Source organism: Silurus meridionalis, chromosome 17 (genome assembly GCF_014805685.1).
Source record: "Silurus meridionalis isolate SWU-2019-XX chromosome 17, ASM1480568v1, whole genome shotgun sequence".
Taxonomy (NCBI): Eukaryota; Metazoa; Chordata; class Actinopteri; order Siluriformes; family Siluridae; genus Silurus; species Silurus meridionalis.
Genome location: NC_060900.1, coordinates 20,036,397 through 20,062,148, shown reverse-complemented (window position 1 = coordinate 20,062,148; position 25,752 = coordinate 20,036,397). Strand labels below are relative to the sequence as shown.

Here is a 25,752-nt window from a genome sequence, read left to right as displayed (position 1 = left end):
TTCGGTCGGCTCTTATTAAGGACCATCTCAGATAAAACTTCGACAACTATTTTAAACCCACCTTTGGGTTTTCTGTTTGGTCATTTTTATCAGAAAAATGAGAACACTTCCAGAAAAAAGGGCTGAGTAATGCTACAGGAAATGGAGTGGAGGAGTGCCAGAGGTGCACGCCAAGCTGGAATTCCTCCCCTCATAACTGCCCCAAATAAAACAAACTAAATATTTCATGCAGCTCATGCAGTATAACTTATTAGGTCAACTACAAATAAGTACATAAAGCACACAAGTGTTAATATTGCAATCTTTAAAAGCATAGGCTAACTCTCGAACTCCAGAAGGATTTTTTTTTTCTGTTTGTTCCTCTGGAATCTTTCTGGTTTCAGGTGGAACTCAGTAGAGCTAGCAGGAACTTGAGGAACTTCAAAACTAAGTTTATACTACACATTTAAGCAAATCTCATGGTTGATAAATTATATATATATATATATATATATATATATATATATATATATATATATATATTCAAAAATAGTGCACAGTATGACTTAAAGTACACCTTAACTTCATATCTATATGTTGGCCTTCCAAAAAAAATGTTGCCACTATTTAGCAAAAATGAACTGGTCTACACACCAGGTCTTCTCAAAACGCAGCACTGCTTAACCTCGCTTTCGTAGCTCCGTGATCGCAAATCCTCATAGCTTCTTTACAAAATCAAGGCCATGGCCATGGTTTTTTAATGGGTGCATATGAAAGTGGTGGCCGAATACTTTTGGCCATACAGTAAATGTTTCTTGTGAAGGTTTAGATGTAGGTTTTCACTAATAATGAAAAACAAGGCACATATAAAACCAGTGAAATCGTATAATGCTTTACTCTGATTGGTAAAAAGTGTTGATGGTGGTCCAGACTGCGAGGTTTATATTAATGCATGGCTTCTAAAACATTATTATATCTATTGTGTCAAAATATACCACAAAACATAGTATATTTGTATTCACACCGCAGTGCAGATGAACGCTTAATTCGCTTTAATTTCTGTCAGAAAGTCAGAAAGTAGTTCCAGCATCATGATTAATATTATTGTGCTCATTGAGTATGATACTGCTTCTATATTAAAAGTTGTGGATGTTTAGAATAAATTCACAATGCTTTAAACATGAACAGATAATGATGGACAACATACACACAAATGGTTAGTATGACTGAGCACATCAAAACACGCGAATAAACCTAATATCTTGGTCTTGAATGACAGACTTGAGCGTAGTAAGCCATCTGAGGCAAATGTTGTAAGAACAAGTGTTTATCAAATGGAATTGGGCTGATTTTAGCACTTAAATATTTTCCCGATGAGCTTATTAACGATCAAATGTACTTTTTTCCCCCCATGTTCTTTTATTTGTTGTTCAAGAGAGCTCATTCCTGTCTGCTGATGCATGTGTGTTTATCTTCGTTATCATGAGTGTATTTTGATGATCAACAGAAGAAAAGACAAGAGTCAATATCTGTAATGAAACCTTTCTTATCCTGAAGTTCCCCCTTGTGGCTGCTTTATGATGAGCACAAATTAAAATTGTAATGAAGGGTGGGCTTTTGTTAAGCCACTGGGGTATTTATCATATTTGAGGTATTGTGTAAAACAGATTTAATACTTGCACAGGAAAGAAGGCAACTGTAGCTACAGTTAAATAAACCTTGTACACTACTACACTTCCACTTCCTCTTCCCCAATGTAATGCTAATAAAAAATGAAAGTTCTATTATAATTAAATGGAGATTCCAGCATTGCGAAATAAACCACTGGTCATCAGAGGCATGGTAAAAATGCCAAAATGTAAACCGAAGAAACAAAGTATAAGTGAATTAGTGAGCTCTAATATCCATGAAAGAATTTAGCAATTAACCTCAAAACCAGATGTGCATCAATGATCAAGCACGCCTGGTTTTCTATACTTTCAGTCCCGGGTTGTTGTGTTTTTTTATGCGATATTGGAATAACCAGTTTGCTGAAAACAAAACCAAAAGAACACAGCTGTAAGACGCATGATTTTATTACCACAGCATTTGTTTGGCTTTCAGTCTGAACATAAAAAAAAAAAATAACAGAAATCGCCAACGTGAATCAGATCCAACCACAACAAAGCAGTAGTCCTTTTTTACAAAACAAACAAACAAAAAATAGTAGGACAATGATTTTAAAAAAAAAATAGCAAAAAAAAAAAAAAAAAAAAAGATGGTGAGGAACAAATGGAAACAAGAACAGCAAGGCCTTCAATATGAACTTTTTTTGTTTTAAGATTTTGCCAATTTGCCATTCCAAAAATAAATCACACAATGGCATAGACACTCACAGACAAGTGATATACATAATACAAAAGCAACCCATTATAACAGGTAAAGACAAAAGGATGTCGATGAAGGAAAGTATTACATTCAGGACATGATACAAGAACTGGGCAGTGTGTAATGGTGACTAGATTAAAACTGGACCTCAGTACTCAAACCACGAAACCGAAGGTAGAGCTGCAGTGGATGAGCACAATTGTTGTTTTTTTCCCAGTAAAGAGGTGAAATACAATCAAAAGTCTTATTGGTCTGATTAGAAAGAGGCAGCAGAGTTACAAAAGACTGAGTACATTGAGAGAAATATATTTATATATATAAAAAAAAATACAAATAAAAAATTGAAAGTCTAAACCAATGCTTTAATCCATGCAATTTCCATTGTCATTATTGTCCGCTTTAATATTTTCCGTTCCATCACCATCATAATCAGTGATTTTTTTTTTTTTTAATTCACACAGATGAGCAAACAACTGCAGAGATGACTAAAGCATGTTATTCCCAGCATTTCTCAGCCCCCCCTCTATGTTTCATCAAATTTGTTTTATTCATTTGTTCGTTAATTTTAGGCTGAAGCATACAAATGACAAAATTCCTTTCATAAAATCTATAATTTGTCTCCAAAAAAAAAAAATTGGAATTGGAAATCATACGTTCTCAAGCAGAAGAAGAAAATAAATTGTTTGTCCGTGATGACGTTTTGTGACGGAAACAAAACGTCACAGCTGCCATTGCAAACTACAAGCTGCATCCCAAGAACAGCCATTTCTAAAGACACACTGACATTTAGATGGATTTGTGTATTGCTAGTAAAGGAGCATGAAGAGCAAATGACGGCCAAACACCTATAAAAACGCTTTTACAGAAGAGCCTGCATCAATGCTGCCTCCTGGTGGCTATAAGTTGCATTGAAGTCGACGCGTTAGAAAAAGTTTTAAACCAACTCAAATATGCTATGATTGCAAATGCCGAACTGGGATTTGGCCCGGGACAAGTACTCATTAAAGGACCTGGTGGTGTTGTGCGTAAACGCGGCCTGCAAAGGTTACGGAGTCATAACCTTGAAATAACATTTTATTAACATCCCTCATGCCCCTTTTCAAAACATTACATGGATCAGAGCCAGAAAAGCTTTCAGAGAGCTGGACTACAGCATACAAATGAGGTCAGGGTCCCTGAATATGTTGATCAAATGCTTACAAGACGAATGGACTAGATGTTTAAAAAAAAAAAATGCAGCAAAACCAATGTTGAGAAACCCCCCCCAAAATTCTGAGTTTCTGTATGAGCTAAAGCAAAACCAGGCCAACGATTAAGATGGACACGCTGGTATCTTATCTTTGATCAAGATATTTGGATATTTAAATCACAATGTTTCCTTTTTTCAAAAAAGCCTAAGTGCAAACGTGAGCCCTTGCAGATGGGCAGGAAGAACATAAACCTTTATTTCATGACTGGCAAGATTTCTTTCGGAGTGGACTCAAAAGCAGTCCCTCCTCTCCTCGCTCACTCAAACACACACACACAATTCAGAGCTCTGCATGAGGCATCACTGAAGCTTACAGAAGGGAAACAAACACTGTATATTTGGCAAAACTAATCAGACTGCCAAAGCCACAGAAGTCCATGTGTGGCAGTTATGGTGTACGCAAACTGCACTGATTTTCAAAAATGCTGACTTTAACTGTGACACAAATGTGTATTCACACAACCTATTATTTGGACACAAAAACAGACATCCTCTATATACACACACACACACACACACACACACACACACAGTAGACACACAAACATTCCCTTGCTTATTGCAGCAATAATAAAAGGGTTTTTTTTTTTTTTTTTTGGATAAGTAAAACCTGGATGTCATATTGTGGGGGACACCTGAAATGCGAGGCCCTGAGCTGTCGAACAGACAGACTGAGTGTGTGGGTGGGTGTCGTGTAAAAGGATATAACAGCAGTTTGGCTAAGAAAGTCTTTTCTCTACACCCTTTCTCAAAACTGCATAGAGAAAGGAAATGGGAAAAAATTTGAAACAAACAGAAAAAGGGCTCGACAGCAGGTGTCCGTCCCTCTCCATCATCTCTTACTCTCTTTTTTTCCCCTAAATCCTTCTCTCTCAAAGGAGGTAGAGAGAGCTGGCTGGCCAGCAGAACTTATTTGCCCACCCTCAAATTAACAGACAGAGGGAGGGACAGAGAGAGAGAGAGTAAGAGAAGCAGGAAGACAGATAAAGATAGATAGACAGATAGATAGATAGATAGAGAGCAAGAGAGAGAGAGAAAGCGAGAGAAAGAAAGAGAGACAAAGAGAGAGGGAGCGAAACTCAGTGAAAGCAAACACGGTAACAGATGTACGCTCCCAGAACCAGCGCGGTGCACACACACATGCTAGCCAGCAGGGGGCTCCACTGTCCCTCGGGCCTTTTCTCTGGTGGTGAACGTGATGGTTTGGGCGGAGCTTCTGTCATAGCTGTGACTTGGTCGCTTGGCTTCGGAGCGTCGGCACCGCCAGGCTCGTCCGCAGGCATTGTCGGCGTCTCGAATTCCGTATTCTGAGACGCTGTTGCCGAGGCCTCCACCGTCGCCACTGTCCGTTTGCGAAGCTGCGGTTCTGAAGGAGCGGTTCTGAAGGAGGGGCAGAGAAGAAATAAGCAAATAATTTGCATTTTTATTTATTTATATGCAATTCTAGAAAGAGAAAACCTTAGTTATGGAGATCAAATTTTATTTTTAGATTAGACTATGTTTAGATAAACTGGGGGTAAAAGCATAACTCATATTAAATGATCCAAAATCTGGTTCTTGCAATGGTCTAGGAATCTAATCTAATATAGTTTGCTGGGTTGGAAAAAAAAATTTAGTCACATATACAAAACTCTTGTGACCCGAGATGCTGCCTGGATTAAACGCTATGTGGAGCCGGCATTGATGTGCAGCTGTATTATGTGATCACCTGTGTGTTTGGAAGTTGTTGGCCTGGATAACCTCATGTTCAGGAAAAAACTGCGGTGTGGAATGGGGTCCATTGTAAGGGGGCTTTGGTGGGCGTGGCCTTGGAGGAGGAGTGAACTCTGGGGGAGGGTCTTCCTCATTTGACAACTCCTTCCATGACTCCTAAGGACACAAACATGATGACCGATAAATGCAGGTGCTACCAGATATTTCTACTATGCCAGAAATTCAACCAACCCTCTTACCTGGATAGAGGAGTCTCCCATGATGCACTTAGCACCCTCTATAACGGCGAGGTAGGAGAATCGGAGCTGGTCTGCTGTTTGGATCAGACCCATCCGGTACCGCCTCATCTCCAGAAGGACATCCTTGATCTGAACCGAGGACGGGTCTTTCCGCAGTGACATCTACATGTAGACAAGAAACATATTTAAAAACACAAGCAAACAGTTTATAAAGAGGTTATCAAAGTACATCGGCACCTTTTTAAACCCGACTATTCAGGGATAAATTTCTAAATATTTTCATAATGTTTCTAAACTTACACTAATTTTTCAATCTCAAGGATACCTTCGAAAGAAAATGTGTTTCACAATATTGCAATGGCTTTGGATTGGACATTTCCTTGCCATAAAAGGAGTTCAGCTTTGTGGTTGGGGAAAGAGAAGACAGTACTCATTGAAACTGAATTATTTCAGTTCGTGTTAAAGGCAAACTGCATAAAAAGAGTCTAAAAGCTAAGCAAAAAAATGTCCTCCTAAATTTTGTCCTCTTTAAACACAGTAACTATGCTGAAATGTCACAGCCAATGAAAAAATGACATTCTTCCCATCTCAGTCTATAAGAGCAATAGATCCATCTGAAAAATAAAACTCTTCAGAATTAGAAGACAGAATGACTCCCAGTGTAGATAAGTTGTCCCTATAATTCATATTATTGCCATATTAATTTGAGTGAAAAACAGCACAGATGGAATTCAGAACCTAAAGTTATTATGAAATGAAAAAATGAATGACTCCCTCACCAACAGGAGGCAGGTGTCTACAAGGCAGAAGGTTCCGGAGCGACCGATGCCGGCGCTGCAGTGGACCACGACGGGTCCTTGATCTGAGTTTAGACAGCCTGACTCTCGCACCTTGAACAGGAAGTTGAGAAAAGAGGCAGGAGACTCGGGCACACCAAAGTCAGGCCAGGTGGTGTAGTGAAAATGAAGAATCTCCCTGGTTTCCTGAGTCTGTATACAAGTGCACACACAGAGTTAATATTACACACGGATACAAATGTCTAAAATACAAATGTGTAACTGACCTGGATAATAAAAAACATCAACCATCTGGTTTTAAGAAATGTTTCATTAAAAAAAAATTTTTTTTTTTAAAAAGGACAGCCAAGTTTCTCACTGAAAGATTCTCCAGCTCCAGCTGCCGCACTGTGTAGTATGATTTCACATCCTCCGAAACGAAAGTCAGCTTGAAGTTTGTGTCTTTGAAAATGGCTTCCCGTTCCTCCCTCGGTGGCCAGTACTGTGCACATTTCACCTGATCCAGCAAAACAAGCAGCAATGTATTCCGTCCTACCATTCTCCAAACACAGCCATACCCATTTCTCCCTTATTTGATTATTTGCCACCCATATTTCCCGTATTACACGATAGCCATCAGATGTAGAGGGTGAGGCAAACACATGCTCCTTCCAAGACAGCCAATACATGCTAGCTTCCCTCTTCCACATACATGAGCTTACAATAATGCAGTCCCTCCCACACAAAGAGCATGGACAATTTTGCTTTTGAGCTCCTGGAAAATTAATTGTTTCTTTTTCTAAAGATAAAAAAAAACCCACCCACGAGTATTTATGATACTGTTGTAATTAGCGATGGTCATCGCTATTCTGACAGCATATTTTAAAGCAAATCACATGTTTTGGTACGGAATCGTTTCTAGGCTAATAGTGAAGACAGTTTTAAAATGAGAGTGCAATTGCTGATCTGATAAATCAACAATTTTCTAAAAGGATGTGTTTATGATTTTTTTTTTTATTTATGTCGTCTCTCGAATCAGTCAGAGGTACAGCCTCAATTTAAAATTTTCCTTTACGACACGGGAAAGTCTTTAGGAGTTTCTTTGCGGTTTCTCGGGTAATGTTACAAGCTAGAATTTTCATCTCAGAAAGACTAAGAGAGAAAATAGTGGCTGGTCACGGAATGACTGTTTAAAGCTGGTATACATTGTGAGTAATAACAGGAACTAACTTGTCTCATGGACATTCCACAACATTAAATGGAATAAATATGACAAAAAGGTATGATGTGGCTTATTCAAATTGGTCATTTGTTTCGAAGAAATACAGCATTCTGCATTTTAAAGAAAATATTCACAGGGGTACTGGTGGTGTTGATTATTGTCCTATAACAAAATGCCAATCATCTTTTATTCTTTACTTGGGAAACAATGTTCCTACAGTGTCATAAGAGCTTCCGACGCATATTCAGCCTACATTACAGCGCGGTGAAATTCTTTTCTTCGCATATCCTAACTTGTTCAGAAGCTGGTGTCAGAGCGCAGGGTCAGCCATGATACGGCGCCCCTGAAGCACAGGGGGTTAAGGGCCACTCTTAGGTCATGAGCAAGACCGTTAACCCCCGGTGTAATGTACAAGTGACAAATAAAAGCTGTTCTATTCTCTTAGGACATACTTATTAAAAGGTATTTACAGCATTTTTTTTTTCTAAACGATCTGCTGCTAATGATCAGCATGTACAGCTGAACTGGGGGAGTGAAGTGAAGGATGAAGTCGGTGATTCTCACCGAGCCTTTCTCTATAACACGGTTCAGCATGACTACTCCACGAGTCTTCTGTTCCCACACCATCTCCCAGAAATGCCCACATGTGTTAGGTAAAGGACCCTAGAAAAAGAAGAGAAGAGAAAGTTAAGAGATAAGCTAGAGTGACAGATTCAAGTATTGCATGTATTTCTGTGAAATCAGGGGGGAAACTGCAAAACTTGATCACATATTATTCAAGACTTTTCTTGTTTTAGGAACATTTTGTGACCTTAACATTTCATAACTAGCTTTAGAGTCTCACACAACATACAGTCAAAAGTCTGCAGAAACCTGGTCATAAGATTCGTATGTGCTTTTTAAATAACCCATTTAGTCCCCATTCGCTGTTATAATAACCAGCACTTTACTAAGATGCTCCACCAGATTTAGGCAATTAGTAAAGTCAGGTACTGATGTAGGGTGAAGAGTCTTGTGGTCCAATCAGCAATCCAATTCATCCGAGTAAATTCCAACCCGTAAATTAATATCGATAGTGTTGAGGTCAGAGCTTTATAGCAGGCCACTCAAGATCTTTCACTCCAAATGCTGCAAATCCTATAATCATGGAGCTCTGTTTCTGCACGGCTCATCGTCATGCTAGAACTGGTTTGGGTCTCCTAGTTCAAATGAAGGGAAATTAATGCTATCGCATACAAAACACATCCTATAGGATTGTGTGCCTTCAACTTCGAGGTAATACTTTTAGGACCATCCACTTATGGATGTGAAGGTCTGGTGTCCACTAATGGAATCAAATGGGTTCAACCTGCAAACCAGGGTTACCAGAGTTGTGTTCATTGCGGTGTAAGGCTTTTAATGGAGATTTGTGCTCTCCTGTTTTTGGACCACAGGCCACAAATCCGACCACCTGCTCCGGAGGGATTTTTATTTATTTTTTTTTTTTACACAGAATTCTGCTAATAAACAAACAAAGTTATCAAATATGATTTGGCTTTAAAGGGGCTGTGAGAATGCTTTCTAAAACCAAATTAAGACTCATTGTACCACCAATAGTATCAGAAATGTCCTGTGAAGCTCATTCTGAAAATCTGCCTCATTTAGTTCTAATCCATTAAAATATGCACTTAAACCAGCTGAGCGAAGCAGAAATATCATGACCTGCCTAGTTAATCTCATGGTCATTTGTCTCAAGGCTCTGTTTTAGGCTAAGGAGGAGGGGAGGGTTAAGCAGGGTTACATCTCAGTGCTGAACAGAAGGGAATAGCACGTTCAGACGAGTCTGTACCTCTTAATTCTGACACATTCTCTGGTATTTCACAACATATTCCAAATGGGCCGGGAAACGTCAGCGGCATTAAATAAGCAGCCGGCATTTCCTGCGTTTTCTCGGAATCAGTCACTAACCATTAAAACTCTTAATGTCATAATTGCCAATAATGTTTCACTTCAAGTTTGTAAATACTAGGAAAATACTAGTTTGTACGTCATCGCTCACAGGATCTTACAAGATGTTCAATCGGAATGACACAATATTCTCACGATGTTAACTGCTATTGTATTTAAGGTAAAAATAATACTAGGATACTGTAATACTGTTTTCATAGCGGGAGCGATATGATTTGGGTATGAACCTATAAATAATTTAAAAAAACATACTTTATATACATACACAAGCGCCATGTATAGTAGTATTCAATTTCACAATGAATAAACGAAGCTCCTTTAAAACTTCTCTCCCTCGTATCATCTCCTGTGTCCTAGTTAATGTCGAACTTCACGTCTTTTCCTGGATTTAAACTTTTTACCACCTCAAATACATCCGATTAATGCAAACTGCGTATGCTTAGCGGATGTGTGTGGAGAAATGCCTCAATAGACTGGAGTACACTAATAAGAAGAATAGGTTGACGGTAAACATGAGACAGACCTGAGCATGTTCGTGCTTGCGCAACAGACGGCCGCGTTGCCTCCCGCATTTTTTGATCTACAGATGCGCATGGTACGACCTTACATGGTAATTCCAAAATATTTCAGGTGAAGTAAAAGCGCTGACGGCCAGGAATATCTGCATCTACGCCTCTAGTGCGGTTGAAAGAAGATCGCTGAAACGTTTCATTGCAGAGCCGTTATTTGCAAACAAATTGTCGAAATGTGTTGCATCATATGAAGCGGCTTTTCACTTTGAATACAGTCATATACAATCTCTTTAATGCGGGCACTGAATCTACTAAGAATGTGGATAAATAAAGATTTTTGGCTGATTTATGATCTATTATAAGAGCTTTAGTTCCAGTGAAAGTCTGACTCATGTTACAGTGCGCTGAACTCGATTATAGTGAAGGATTGTGCTGCTGGATTCTTAAATCTGATTGGTCAGAGGGCTCTGATTACATTTCTGCAAAAGCAGTTTTGGCTGCACAGCAAATCCCAGGTTTATCTTTATGTGCTTGTTTTCGTACACTTTTCATTTCTATAGTAACAACTTACACTCTGACTGCAAAGAAATTTTGGTAATTGTTGACGATTCTTTTTTTTTTTTTGCAAAAAGTTGTTTATTAAGCATCTCCAGCACCAGAGCTTTGAAACAGTACAGCTGCAATGTTTCCACTGGAGTTTCTTTGTGCCTTGGGGTTTCCCACACAATATTACAAGTTACATATTTTGAGAGAATATAGAGGGTGGTCAAGGAATGACTGGTTACAGCTGTTATATCATGAGACGGAACAGGAACGAGCTTGTCTTGTGGACATTCCACAACCTTACACGTAACTATACACTGTGTCTTGGTCTTTAATTAATCAAAATCTTTAGTTACGGGCAAAATTGTTATTGTATAAAACGAAAGAACACTTCGGGATGTCCATTTATAGGAAATGATTTACGATTCCGAGCGGCTCTTAACATACATCTCCGATTTACAGCCTGGAACAAGCACTGGAACTGGACTTTTCCTCTAAGCAAATATTTCACTGACAGCTAAGCAAATGTGAGGGAAACTCCTTAACATGAAATGGTGAAAAATTTCCTGACTTCACAAATCATTTGCAGGACCTTCAAATCATTTTAATATAAATGGATTTTTGTTCTTATTTAGGGGCAGATGCAGTGTGTAGCCTTCTTAAAGAGGAAATCCATTCCACTGTACACTTATAACCTTTATATAGCGAGAGCACAGCTGAACGCCGGGCTGTCACGACACGTTTTACAGCGCTTCAGAGAGGGGAAAAAACAGTGTGGACCGTTCCAATCCACAGAACACTGATAGATAAGAAACCCTGGAACCGGAATCTAAAGAAGCAGCCATGTATATTGCTATGTTCCCATGGGGTTTCAGTTCTCCTTAGGCACGTGTGAATGTACAGAAGTCTTTATTATGAGTTAAAAATTAACAATCTGAAGGGACAGTGTTATGTTGGAGATACGGTTATTCCCATATCACGACCGACACGTTGGAGGCCGCTGGCTCTCCCTTGTCTTCTAACCTGAGTGAGAATGTAGCTTCTCTCCGCCTCCTCCACGGAGATCAGACTGGCATTGATGTAGTCGTTGGTGCCGAGCTGAAGGTGAATTCGACTGTGGTCGACTGGAGGAGGGAAATATAGAGACACAAACAGTAAGTGTTTTACATACTTAAAACTAAAATCACATGACCGAGTGCCAAACATTGATGCAGACACACAGGTGCAGCTGGGGAGGACTTCCCAGAGGCCCCTGTGGTGGCACAAACACCACAGATCTCTTTCAGGTCCTATTCTCAGTTCCACCTAGTTAATGCAAGCATCATCCTGATATTAGTTCGGTAAAACAAGACAAAAAAAAGCTGCATAATACAATGGGTTATCTTTCTCCAAAATGGCCGAAGACTACACGAGGTGATTTTTACATGAAAAACATGACGCTGTTTTTAGGCCCGAGTGAAAATCACAAGAGAAAACAAGAGGAAACCACAGCAGCGCTGCTCTCTGAAGACACTAAGGCGGAAGAGAAAAAAAGAAAAAAAAAAAGCAGAGGGTGGAGGTGGTATGACATCAATACAGCAAAATTCGCATACAGATTATTACAAAAGCAGCAAATGGGACTGTTCTAGCTTTTGGTTGAGATCCGAAATCCCAATTAATATAAAGAAACGATTCGTAGTGATTGTATACCTTATATTATAAAGCAAGCTAACAAGATTGTATTCTGTAGTATGCTGGAGAGCTCATAAAAGTTTTCAAGAGGTTTAATGAAACAAATATTTCAAACATTTTTAATATGATATATTTTGTAGCACCGATTTGGAACCATATTTCTCTCCATGATCACGTTTCATTCTGGGCTCTAGTTTACATTTTGGGGTAAACTTTCTCTCTAAAAAAATGCACAAACAGACCCACACTGCTGCTGAATTCTCCAATCTGATTGGTCAGAACGTGTTAATTTTCTTTAAAAATGCACTTGTTCTAACAAATATATAAAAAAATAAATAAAACTGTTGATACAGTGAATCTTCTTGCCATGACATGTTGATTTAGCATTTTAGAGAAAAGCCGCAAGTATCAGAGGTTTGTAAAGGTCACCGTAATTGGTCAGCTGCAGTACAGTCTTTAGGACAGAATTCACTTTGAGGTGAAGTACAACAGTTATAAATGTTACACTGCAAGTGATAACAGGGGCTTGTCTTGTGGCTATTACACAGCACTCCATTTAATCAGAAACAGCTTGAAAAGCATGTTGTGTGGGTTATAAATTAAAGTATGTAGTACAAAACCTGATAAAAGACCGATCTTAAAGAAAAAGTACATACATGGGCTGACATCTCTGTAGCGATTGCGGATTCTGTTCTCTGGAAGTTTGGCAAACTTGCAGGGCAGTTCACTTGACTGTTGTTTGATTTCCTGGAGACAGAAAGAAATATCTGTTACATCTCTTCCATACGATAAAGGCAAGATTCTCAGTGGCTGCAATAAGCATTACAAAAGCGTACTTAGATTTCTTTTGCATATGCTTTGTTCCTGTTGCGGTAGAGAACATCGATGTCCACATGCATGCACACAGACATGTATTGTTTTGACTTCTTCACCATCACTCTATAATGGGCCATATTAGTAGGTCAGTTAAGTAAGGAAACATTTTCATTGACCCACTGTACATGAATGAGAAATGGGTCGGCTGGGATGCCATGTTCTGGGCTTCGTTCGGGTTTAACTGGATTAGGCGCTCGCAAAAAAGCACCTGCTTTCTGTTTACGTGCGTTCAATGATAGAGAATAGCGAGCTGGAGAAAAAACAGATGGCAGATGACAGAGCGATGAAGGGTGAAGCTTTACTAATAGACCATGAATTTGTTAAGAGATTTGCATGAGCAACATCATCGCAGGAAAAAAAAAAACAGTTAGACACCCATGTACTTGAGTGAAGTGTCAGTGGTCGGTTCTGCATGAAAATAGGACAGAAATATATTTTAGATCATCAATCTAATCTGATTTAAACTTATATGGGAAATGAAATAAACTTTTAGAGTGAATCTATCAGGGTATAAGTGAGGGAATGGGTCATGCTGCAGAAAATAATAAAGGTTTAATACTATTTCATAGTGTAAAAACAAAAATAAGTTGGTCCAACTTCAAACTTTTTACAATCTTAAAACAGTATGTTAACATTTTGGCTATAAATATTATTTAAATGCATGCTACCAGGTTTGTGTGGTTGTATTTAAAAAGAAACTAATATGCATTTATGTATGTATGTGTGTGTGTGTGTGTGTGTGTGTGTGTGTGTGTGTGTGTGTGTATTAGATCGTTGTGAGTTAAATCATTTATACTTGTTCTAAAAGTACATTCAATAAATACTTCAAGTTTTTAATACTCTAATCAACATGGGCACGGACAAATATGGATGCTTAATGCAAACGTAGGTTTATCATCAGTGATATGAGGACAAAATGATCTTGTAAATGTTCTAAAGTTTATTATAGTGTTTCAAATTATGTAAATTATCAGGACACCAAACAGACCTTTTGACATGTTTCCACCCGGACGGCTTTAATTGCCGAATGCGTGCATCATGGCGGAGTTCGGTGCTTGATATGAGACTTGGCATCAGTAAAACAAAAGTTTAGTGATCGAAAATGATTTTTTGGGCGAGTTTATGAAACGAAAGGACGTTGTGAATAAATGTGTGTTGCGTTGAAGGTTATAATTTCACCTCATTTGTACTAAAAATAGTCAAAAAGAAATGATCGCATGTTAGAATTGGTGGCATTAAAATTCATTTGCATTAATGTGCTATTTCAGTGTTAATTTTGACAGCCATATACACACACACACACACACACACACACACACAAGAACTGAACATTCTCTATTCTCTGTGGTTCTTATTAACCCAATATTTTCCATAGTTTTAACCATTGAATATTGTCTGTATCGAACATTGCGATACTATTTATCAGTATCTCAGTCAGAATGATAGTATCGTGACAACCCTAAAACAGGGTCAGTGAATTAACAGCCCAGCTATTCACCAAAGTGAAATATTACGATACGATATATAAGTGACAAAGTAAAAACAAGTAAAAGTTATCTGGAATCCAGAAAAAAAACTTTTGTTTTTATTAGATGAGCTCGAAGCAGTGGTTTGGGCATGAGGAGTTCTCACTAAGCGGAGTGTGGCCGCTAGCAGAGCAGCTAGTCGTTAGCGTGTCAGCGGTCTATCAGTTCACGCTATCAGCGCTGCCGGGCTGCGTTACGGTACGTTACGTTATGTTGCGTAGCGCGCGAGCTAGCGAAGTGTCATCACCGGAACATTACACACCGCGGTCCGAGTGTGTTTCCATACCTAAACACACAATCTCATATTTATCAACTAGGGCTAATACCTGGTAAATGGCGTTCCAGTTCCCGGATTCATCAATTTCCCGAAACTCGGCTTCCATCGCCGTGCTTTTTTTCTCTCTCTCTCTCTCTCTCTCTCTTACCCGCCCGCTCCCCTACCGCCGATCCGTCGCTCCCTGTGGAATAAGACGCAGGATCTGTTAGCGAGATCCACCCGGACCGTAACTCCGCTCGGGCCGTTAGTTCGCTCCCGAATTCGGGCTTATTTGAACGCGTTGCTGTTGTCTCTCGGCCTGCTCTTACCGGAAACACGCCGCGCGCTTCTCCCGCACCGCCGCAGCACAGCGCTGACTCTGCGCATCGCCCCCGTGCTCGCCCCAATAGCCAATCAGAAAGCGCGCGCACCCGAAATCCCCAACCAGGAGCCAATCACAGCACAGATGATGTCCGAAATCGCTCACTACCCTGCTGTAATGGTGGCATGCTGCTCTCACATTCTATCTAGTGCGCTAGTATGCGGTTTGGGACGCAGCCACACTGCCGGGCGGGGGGAGATTTCCCCCAACCCAAACACCCACCCACCCACCCATTTTGTTAGAATACACACGTTGGTTTCGTACATACATACATACATAAAATATAGAGTATTACAATTATATAAATAATTAAAAAATCTAAATTATGTAATTGCACACACATTTCTTTATAATTGATGAGTAGGTTTCTCTGATCTGTTTACTAGCAGCTACTTCATTGCACATGACTCTATGTGACAGACTCTCTGTTGCCAAGTCCACTGTTTTACCTCGAAATTTGTCTGCTTTTTTTTTTAAGAAGAAGAAGAAGAAGCTGATTCGGGACGATTTTGGTTTACGAAAATAAATATTTTTCTAACAGTGTATGCTTACAGCAATGACACATTTTTTAATCTGATTGATTAGTGAATAAAGTGATCTATCTATCTATCTATCTATCTATCTATCTATCTATCTATCTATCTATCTATCTGTCTATTCTACCATCTATCTATCTATCTATCTATCTATCTATCTATCTATCTATCTATCTATCTATCGTCTATTCTACAATCTATCCATCTATCTATCTATCTATCTATCTATCTATCTATCTATCTATCTATCTATCTATCTGTCTATTCTACCATCTATCTATCTATCTATCTATCTATCTATCTATCTATCTATCTATCTATCTATTCTATCTATCTATCTATCTATCTATCTATCTATCTATCTATCTATCTATCTATCTATCTATCTATTCATCTATCTATCTATCTATCTATCTATCTATCTATCTATCTATCTATCTATCTATCTATCTATCTATCTATCTATCCTACCGTCTGTCTATCTATTAATACATTAATGCAGTGTTTACTGAAGTGGCATTATAATAGACTCTCGGAAAAGAGCCCATTATTGGTTTCCGATTCAGAGGATTTAGAGCCGAGGATTTGGCAACCCCGCAGTCTGCCTCTTCCCCGGAAGAGGGTTTCTCTGTAGGCCAGCTAGGCTAGTTAATCATTACATCCTTATAGTCAGATTTAAAATAAACCACTCCGGACCCGTTAAACGCCACACGCAGCAGATTTAACAGACGATATTCTTGTTTTATATCTGTAGAAATAACCTCGCCGGTGGAGTTTAATCGGAGCATTTAGTGATCATCTGCTTTAGCGATTCTTAGCTATTTTCGCGTTAACAGTGTCGCTAGCTCTCTGGCCATTTTGTCTTCTTGATGACCCAGGCTGATTTCAAGCTTCAGTAAGTTGTACCGTGTCTGTCAGGAAAACCCGAACAGGTATGGAAAGGGACTGGGAACGATGTCCTCATGACCTTCTGTGATCTGCGTTTGTTTTTTATGTACGTCATGAGAGTGGGTCGTTTGCAGTCTTAGCAAACCGACCGGGTTCATGCAGCGCGTGCGATAATTAAATCCTCTGCTGTTTACTGCGCCTGGAAGCGAATTTACCAGTAATAACTTCAATATTAATATTATCATCATTTTATTTTCTACATTGACTGTGTGAACTATAACTTGCATGCTGTAGTTGGGTCATTTATTTATTTATTTTTACCTTCGCCATCAATTTAAACAACCGGACGAACGAGTTGTGCCACGTAAACACGCCGAGGATCAGATACACCAGCAGCAAAATCCGTGTTCTGGAGAAATGTCCTTCAGCAGTTCAATTATGAATATTATTCAGTGAAATGGAAAATAAAGCTCGTAATATATTAGCTGAAAAATCCCTTACATTGATGCACCTGACTGTAATATCAAGGTTTACTGTCTTGTGTCGTCATACACAATATTGACTATGATGATGGATTGCCTTAAAAAACAGTGTCTGAGGTCTCAGGTTTCCTCATAATTTTAGAATGTGTTCAATGAAAGCATGTACCATCAACCAGGTAAGATCAGCAGGTGAAATTCGATGTAATCATCCGATTATATTCGAAGTATTCGACAAGCACTTCAGCATTTTACATTACAGTTTTTCCTCAGTTGCTTTGAAGCGTTTCTCAGATCAGACATTCTCAAAACTACTTGTTCAACCTCCACATCATGTCGTCACTCGTGCACATCTTAAAAGCATTTCTTGTTGCTCTGAGCAAATTGCGAATGCTTTGGTACGTTAATTGATTGTGTACAAGCGTCTGCTGTTTCATATATTATCAGTTGTTTATGTCATGTTGATCAAAATATATCATACTAGTTTCATCTAAATAGTCTTAACCCCCCAAAACATCTCAGCATCATTTCATTGCACAAGTCATTGACTGAAAAATAGTTAAACCGGTTGTCATATTTTGTCCAGCTTAATCCTCTATACATTTTTTTTGTGAACTGATGAAATGTGCAGATGAAATTCGGTGAACCATCCATTATACATGCATATACAGACAGAACAAAACAACCATTACAATTTCTGAACATGTATAAGCAACCAAGGACAGACACTAGTACAGTACAGTAAAGGTGTGAATCCTATCCAGTTTCATGCAATCAATATAAATCAAATAATGCAACCAAATAAATACATTTGTGCTGCTGAAATTCATAGGCGCCGTACAGACGATATTCAGCCTCGTGCATTTTCAATCATACTGACAACATGACTAAACACTTTGACTATCTTGTCTGTAAAGAATGACAAAAGGACTTCCATTCTAATGCCAATGATATTTTCATTGACACAAATACTTTTAAAAGATGAACCTAAGGGTTTTGAGAAATGTACAGGCTTTTGCAAGCAATCCAATGCGTTGTGCTTTTCATACAAATTGTTTTGAGAATGCACTTTGCAAATATTTAGGATGTTTCAAGAAATGCTCCAAAGCAACTGAGAAAAACTGAAATGCCATTTGTCAGACTTCCTTATGTAGAAACTTACAACTGGGTTGAGGGGCCTTCCTTGAGAGCCCTATGAGAAGTTGAACACCAAGGAAGGAGAAAAGATTTGTACCGATTGGCCAGGCAGAGTGACCGAGCTGCAAGTTAAAGCAATAAAGGATGGAGATGGAAATGTGTTGACTAGTGAGGAGAGTGTGTTGAGAAGATGGAGGGAGTATTTTGAGCAGCTGATGAGTGAGGAAAATGAGAGAAAGAGAAGGTTGGATGATGTGGGGATGGTGAAACAGGAAGTGGATAGGATTAGTAAGGAGGAAGTGAGCAGCGATGAGGATGAAGAGTGGAAAGTCGGTTGAACCAGATGACATACCGGTGGAAGCATGGAGATGTTTAAGAGAGATGGCAGTGGAGTTTTAACCGGATTGTTTAACAAGAATTTGGAAGGTGAGAGGATGCCTGAGAAATAGAATAAGGGAGATGTGCAGACCTGCAGTAACTACAGGAGAATAAAGTTGATCAGTCACACCCTGAAGTTATGGGAAAGAGTAGTGGAAGCCAGGCTGAGAGAAGAGGTGACCATCTGTGAGTAACAGTATGGTTTCATGCTGAGGAAGAGCACCACAGACGCAATATTTGCTTTGAGAATGTTGATGGAGAAGTATAGAGAAGGACAGAAGGAGTTGCTTTGTATGTTTGTGGATCTAGAGAGAGCATACAACAGGGTGTTGAGAGAGGAGTTGTGGTATTGTATGAGGAAGACAGGTGTGTCAGAAGTATGTGAGGGTGGTGCAGGACATTTATGAGGACAGTGTGACGACAGTGAAGTGTGCAGTAGGAACGAAAGACTGGTTCAAGGTGGAGGTTGGACTGCATCATGGATCGGTCCTGAGCCCTTTCCTGTTTGCAGTGGTGAATGACAGGTTGACGGACGAGGTCAGACAGGAGTCTTCATGGACTATGATGTTTGCAGATGATATTGTTATTTGTGGTGAGAGTAGAGAGCAGGTTGTGAAGAGCCTGGAGAGATGGAGGTATGCGCAGGAGAAAATGGGAATGAAATTTAGTAGGAGTAAGACAGAGTACGTGTGTGAATGAGAGGGAGGTTGGTTGCAGTGGAGGGGTGCGGTTGCAGGGAGAAGAGCTGGAGAAGGTGGAGGAGTTCAGGTACCTGGGGTCAACAGTGCAAAGTAATGGCGAGTGTGTTAGAGAAGTGAAAAAAGAGTGCAGGCAGGGTGGAGAAGTGTAGCAGGAGTGACTTGTGATAGAGGAGTATCTGCAAAAGGGAGAGTTTATAGGACTGTGGTGAGACCTGCAATGTTGTATGGTTTAGAGACAGTGGCATTGAGTAAAAGACAGGAGGTGGAGCTGGAGGTAGCAGAGCTGAAGATGTCGAGGTTTTCGTTGGGAGTGACGACGATGGACAGGATTAGAATGAGCTTATTACCGGGACAGCGCATGTAGGACATTTTGGAGAGAAAGTAAGATTGGCCCAATTGAGATGGTTTGGACATGTGCAGAGGGGGGACATGGGGTATATCAGTAGGAGAATGCTGAGGATGGAGCCACCAGGAAGGAGAAAAAGAAGAAGGCCAAAGAGGAGGTTTATGGATGTGGTGAGGGAAGACAAGCAGGTAGTTGGTTTAAAAGAGGCAGATGTAGAGGACAGAGGGGTATAGAGACAGATGATCCGCTGTGGCGACCCCTAATGGGAGAAGCCGAAAGAAGAAGAAGTGGTGCTGGGATATAAAATTCCAATCCAGTGTTCAAAGCATTAACCACTTAGCTACCCCCTCCTCCCTTCCATACAAAACCGTTGACTTGACACTATGTGAAGAAAGCAACTCCTTTACCCTTGAAGATGTATGACATCACCAACACCTTCAACATTTATAGTGTGTGACATCACAAACCCTATTCTGGCTTTCGCCTTAGACTGTGTTTATCATCAAAAGATGGGAGTGGAATTTCCGTCATATGCACGTTATATAATTATGATAATGCAGCTTGTATGAACGCTTAGCTGACAGCTGCGATCCATTTAGTTTGAAACAAAATATTACTCTGTTCATGTTTGTATGTTTGAGAAAAATTTGCTGATACATTTCCCCATTAACTTTGCTGTGTACAGGATCACAGGACGTTGATCACTGGCTGAGGGGTAAGGCGGGGTCTCTGGGGAGCTTTAGGTTTGTCTTCCCATGACAACGCGACACCATGGCAACAACGGCTCCAGCAGCGATGCCGAATGCCGGGTCTCGGAGGACGAGAGGAACATGGAAGACATGGAACTCACTGAGCTCGGGCCGCTGCTGACAAGTGCAGAAGCTTTGGCCAAACCCAGAGTGAGTGCTGTTCTGCTTTAAGCAGCGACACCACTTGAAAGAAGGACAGTGGTCATGCTTAAGTTATGTAAATGAAGTTAGAGGGTTTTTTTGTGGTTGTAGTGCATAAGAAAATGAGCTGTGTCAAATCCAGAAGTTCCTATTTTGTTTTATTTTTAATTTTTTTTGTAATTTTTTATTTTAATTAGCATTATTTTTTTACATGTTGCTCTCACAAGCAGATTCAGAACCATTTTCATCGCTGTGGATGGCTCTCTAAATGTATCTGCATTTACACTGACAGGGTGCAGCAGCTTACCCGAGTGAGGAGGAAGAGGAGGAGGAGGAGGAAGAGGAGGAGGAGGACAATGATGATGAGGATGATGATTTGCAGATGGTCACACTGCCTTTGCAGGCTCATCATGCCATGGAGAAAATGGAGGAGTTTGTACACAAGGTAAACAACTTTGTCATATGATTTGCCTGATATTGCTCTTAATTTTCCCAAGAATGCCATTCAGCCCATACGGAGAGTTTCACTGATGAAACCTCTGGTGGAAGTGGACTGTTTTGGACCAGATGTAGTCCTTTAACTTTGCACAGACCTCAAATGTTATTTTGGATGTATACAGGTGAAAGTTATCATTTGCTAGTTATCTAAACATCATTGGCCTGCGCTTGATCCTTACTGTAGGTGTGGGAGGGACGCTGGCGAGTGATTCCCTTCCACTTGCTACCTGATTGGTTAAAGGATAATGACTACCTACTCCAAGGTCACCGGCCACCCATGCCATCTTTCCGAGCCTGCTTTGGAAGCATCTTTAGGATCCATACAGAAACGGGGAACATCTGGACACATTTACTGGGTCTGTTCCAATGATTATGGATGTTTCTTATCAGTTATCAATTTATAGCCATTGTTAGATCAATACAATTCTTGGGATATTTATTATGCTTTAAAAGCCTGTAAATTTTACCTTTTAACCAAATGTTTTTTTTATCCCCCACATGAAGTTGGAGAACATCTGACATCATGATGCCTCAGGAGTGAAATCTTCAAATGTGTCGTGACATGATTCATGCTGTAAATATTATGATATTGTCTTTCCCCAGGTCTCATCCTGTTCATCTTTTTGGGTACTCTGACCATGCTGCGGCCAAACGTGTCATTCATGGCTCCTCTGCAGGAGAAAGTGGTGTTTGGGATGTTTTTCCTGGGTGCTGTGCTCTGCCTCTGCTTCTCCTGGCTCTTCCACACAGTCTACTGTCACTCAGAGAAAGTGTCCCGAACATTCTCCAAGTGAGTCTTAGTGTGTGTGTGTGTGTGTGTGTGATGACACATTGGATTTTTTTATTTAGGCATTTCTTTATTAGCAACCCTTTCTGCTGAGGTGAATTTTTAGGGTAACATTGAACATAGTAATTTCTATTTTTGTGTAACGGGTTTTTTTCTGCGTTTAGGTTGGATTACTCGGGCATAGCGTTGCTGATCATGGGCTCATTCGTTCCGTGGCTCTACTACTCATTTTACTGCTCTCCACAGCCACGCCTCATATACCTCTCTGTGGTGTGTGTGCTGGGCATTGCAGCCATCATTGTGGCCCAGTGGGATCGCTTCGCCACTCCGCGCCACAGACCTACACGCAGGTAAATCACTGTACAGATTCAGTACACTTTAATATATGCATATACACACCACACAAGCACATAACACTCACTTCTGCCTTGTCTTAACTGCATGCACACATGGTCTATATGTATTGATAGATTTGAAAGATCAAAGGCTGCTTTTGGTATGGTGTAGTACAAGTATTCATGAATTTAAAAAAAAAAAATTTTTGAGGATTGCAATATGCTTTGAACAGGCATTTCACAGTGAGTGAATAACCCTGATTATCTCTTCATCATGGCACCTGTTAATGTGTGGATATATTAGGCATTAAGTGAACATTTTGTGAACATTTTTGATGTGTTAGAAGCAGGAAAGATGGGCAAGTGTAAGGATTTGAGCGAGTTTGACAAGGGTCAAATTGTGATGTCTAGACGACTGGGTCGGAGCATCTCCATAACTGCAGCTCTTGTCGGGTGCTGGTCTGCAGTGGTCTGTATCTATCAAAAATGGTCCAAGGATGGAACAGTGGTAAACCAGCGACAGAGTCATGTGCTGCCAAGGCTCATTAATGCACATGGGGAGCGAAGGCTGGCCTGTGTGGTCTGATGCAACTGTTAATGCTTGATGGGTCAGGACTGTTTTGGCAGCAGAAGCGTCACTAACACAATATATATAATCATTTATATTATAACATAAGGTTATGCCTCATCAGTGTAGATCACTATAGCAAGGAGTCTATAGCTCAAGGCCAGAAGTCCAGCACGGATTTGTTTTTTTTTTCCATTCAAACACACCTATAATTACAGGTAATTACTATCTGTTTATTAAGTGTGTGGAACAAGAAAGGATCAAACCATGCTAGATCCTGCAGTGCTTGATTTGTTCATGTCTTGAGTGTTGAATATTAATAATAGTCGCTTCAGGCAATAGTTGTTATAGCAAGCAAGTACAAACACTCGAGAAGCAAGCGTTCCCTCACGATGGGTGTGATCTTGAATGGCCATTTTTCACATGGCACTCATTACATATGAATAAAACCAGGCTACACAAATACGTAATTTCAACCCCAGTGCGTTTATGATTTTACTGGTTGGATTTGGATTAGGGAAAAACTAGAATAGTCTTGCGTGCATGTTGCAGCAGTGAGCACCTGCCATACCTATCAAACAAGAATGAAAAGCATCAGTGTTGATGGATATGTGAGAAGAGGACACTCATTATACTGTGCAAATCAGATAATCAGATCATTCATATATATTTATAATGTAAATGTGAGTACCCGTTTTCCAATGTATAAGTACCTGCAGATTCTGTTCATGTGAGCACGGCAGAAAACCGACCACGTTCTCTTTCCTAATGGAGATTATCCTGATGGTTTATATACATGCATCCAGTAAGTCATTCCCACATTTCTCTGAATTCATTTTCTAATCAGTTGCGTAATTGTTAACATGCTCAGGTGTGTTCCTTGGCCTGGGACTCAGTGGCATCATTCCCACAATGCATTTCACCATCGCTGAGGGCTTTGTGAAAGCAACTACAGTGGGTCAAATGGGCTGGTTTATTCTAATGGGCGCCATGTACATCACCGGAGCCGGTCTGTATGCAGCACGCATCCCTGAACGCTTCTTCCCTGGGAAATGCGATATCTGGGTAAGACACCATTCTGAGGATGGATCAGTTGACATTGTACACTGGTGTTAAACAGTTAGTCATAGTACATTTCCGCATTCTCACATCAAGCCACAAAACCAATTCTTGTTGTAGTTTGTAACCAAATTTATGAGCACAAATCGAGAACTTTCAATAGTTGCTGGATTTGAGATTTGGTCTCTAGTACTAATAATCGTGTCTAAATCTCTCTCAGTTTCAGTCTCATCAAATATTCCACGTGCTGGTGGTGGCTGCAGCGTTTATTCACTTCTACGGCATCTCCAACCTGCAGGAGTTCCGCTACGGCCTGGGGGGAGGCTGCACAGACGACTCTCTCCTCTAAACACCTCCCATACTTCTTTTCCGCTTGCTTTCCTCTCATCACTTTAGCACTGAAACGATGAGCATTTTGAACATTTTACGGATCAGTTGTGGTTGGAAAGAGCTATTCTACTCCACTGCCTACCCTGCACTTACTGATCAAGATTAGATCTTAGGACTAACCTGTCCTAAGATTGTTATTGACTTTAAGGGATTATTATCTATATTTTAAAAGGTTTATACAATCATCAATGTGTTTTATTGTTGTAATACTTGAAAGCATAAGTAAATCTTACTACTTGGTTAAAAGAATAGTCCAGCAGGTTTCAACCTCCATTGAGTGACATCTGTAGTGTAGATGTGATTACCACAGGCAAGAATTGCGACATGTTTCCCTGTAGTGAGAAAAACCTGTTTACTCCGAACTTTGTCATCATGTTACAGCGACCTGGCGTATTAGAAAGACGCTCTCAAACCGGAACGCATTCGAAGTCTTGGCGCAGTAATAGAGCAATAATAAAAGGTTAAATTGCATGAATCATTTAAGTAGTATACATTATATGACAGTTATATTCAATATCAGAAAAACTACAGCTGTTTCGTTCTTTATAATGAAAATTTTCGGGTGAAACTGATGTGTAAGAATGATTTATCAACTTGCTTAGACTTACACAGTTTCACTTTCATGGTTTTGTGGTATTTATGGCAACGGAGAACTGGGGTACTTGTGTTATCTTGGTAAATACCACAGATTTTCCCCTCTGTTCTGCAGAATTCAATTTTTTTGCATTTAGTTGTGTTTAGTTAATACCCAACAACTGCCGAGACTTCCGTTATATCAGAGTTTAAAGCAAAACGGTTTGATTTATTTTTTTCAATACAGGGAAGTGTAAATTCTTGGTCATGGTTATTACACTAACACTACATGTATCGTAGATGAACGTTTGGTTGAAAAAAAAAAATCATGGATTATTTGTTTAGGCATTTGTTCACAGTTCAGTTTTCAAGGCACTGTTACACTCCTGGAGGTAAAAAAAAAAAAGTATATCTTGAGCGGCATTTAGTCATAGACCACTGAGAGTTGTGTGAGCAGTGCTACCTCTTCCTGTCTTGTTCAGTCTATACACACTGTTGGAAAAACATGCTCCAGAGCTGAAGGCAGTAGCTATGACTTTTGGGTGGTGCAGGTATCTAGAGCTACGAAAACAGGTATAAAATATTAACGTCTTTCATCTGCTGTAAATGACTTCATGTAATAATCTGTAGAGTTTGTGAAAAACAGGCTTTTCCTAGATAAATTTTTAAATGTTTCCTCTGTCAATGTCTGACTTCGATATTCTTGATGACAGATAGTGTTTGCATTCACATTATCCATGTTTGTGAATTTCACTTCCTAATTTAAGGTTTGCACATCAATTTGTGGTGGTGATATTTATTTATAAATAAGGGGTGCCTCAGAAAGCGTTCATTTCTACCTTCTTACTCTTTCACATCCCCACAATCGTTATATATTTTGCTAATGTAGCTATTTCTATTTTCCAAACATTTCTATTTAAAATAAAAAA

General features: G+C 39.8%; 2 protein-coding genes across 5 annotated transcripts; one reads left to right on the top strand and one right to left on the bottom strand.

Annotated features, from left to right (window-relative positions):
- Window positions 1-2,038: 2,038 nt before the first annotated feature.
- On the bottom strand, window positions 2,039-15,300 carry ptpn1 (protein tyrosine phosphatase non-receptor type 1). The gene is made up of 10 exons (XM_046871385.1): window positions 15,206-15,300; window positions 14,947-15,078; window positions 12,875-12,965; window positions 11,571-11,671; window positions 8,110-8,208; window positions 6,703-6,840; window positions 6,327-6,536; window positions 5,548-5,709; window positions 5,304-5,464; window positions 2,039-4,975 (listed from the first exon to the last, which is right to left on the bottom strand). Exons 2-10 carry the CDS (start codon window positions 15,001-15,003, stop codon window positions 4,675-4,677), a joined length of 1,320 nt encoding a protein of 439 aa, XP_046727341.1. The 5' UTR covers window positions 15,004-15,078; window positions 15,206-15,300; the 3' UTR covers window positions 2,039-4,674.
- A 1,086-nt stretch (window positions 15,301-16,386) lies between these two features.
- adipor1b (adiponectin receptor 1b) lies at window positions 16,387-25,497 on the top strand. 4 transcript variants are annotated; one of them, XM_046871803.1, is made up of 8 exons: window positions 16,387-16,689; window positions 20,409-20,622; window positions 20,906-21,058; window positions 21,296-21,467; window positions 21,715-21,901; window positions 22,063-22,244; window positions 23,667-23,866; window positions 24,081-25,497. In XM_046871803.1, exons 2-8 carry the CDS (start codon window positions 20,479-20,481, stop codon window positions 24,207-24,209), a joined length of 1,167 nt encoding a protein of 388 aa, XP_046727759.1. In that variant the 5' UTR covers window positions 16,387-16,689; window positions 20,409-20,478; the 3' UTR covers window positions 24,210-25,497. The 4 variants fall into 4 exon arrangements, with proteins under 4 accessions (XP_046727759.1, XP_046727757.1, XP_046727758.1 ...); XM_046871801.1 differs by having other exon boundaries at window positions 16,387-16,726; XM_046871802.1 differs by having other exon boundaries at window positions 16,387-16,726; window positions 22,063-22,247; window positions 23,670-23,866.
- Window positions 25,498-25,752: the final 255 nt, after the last annotated feature.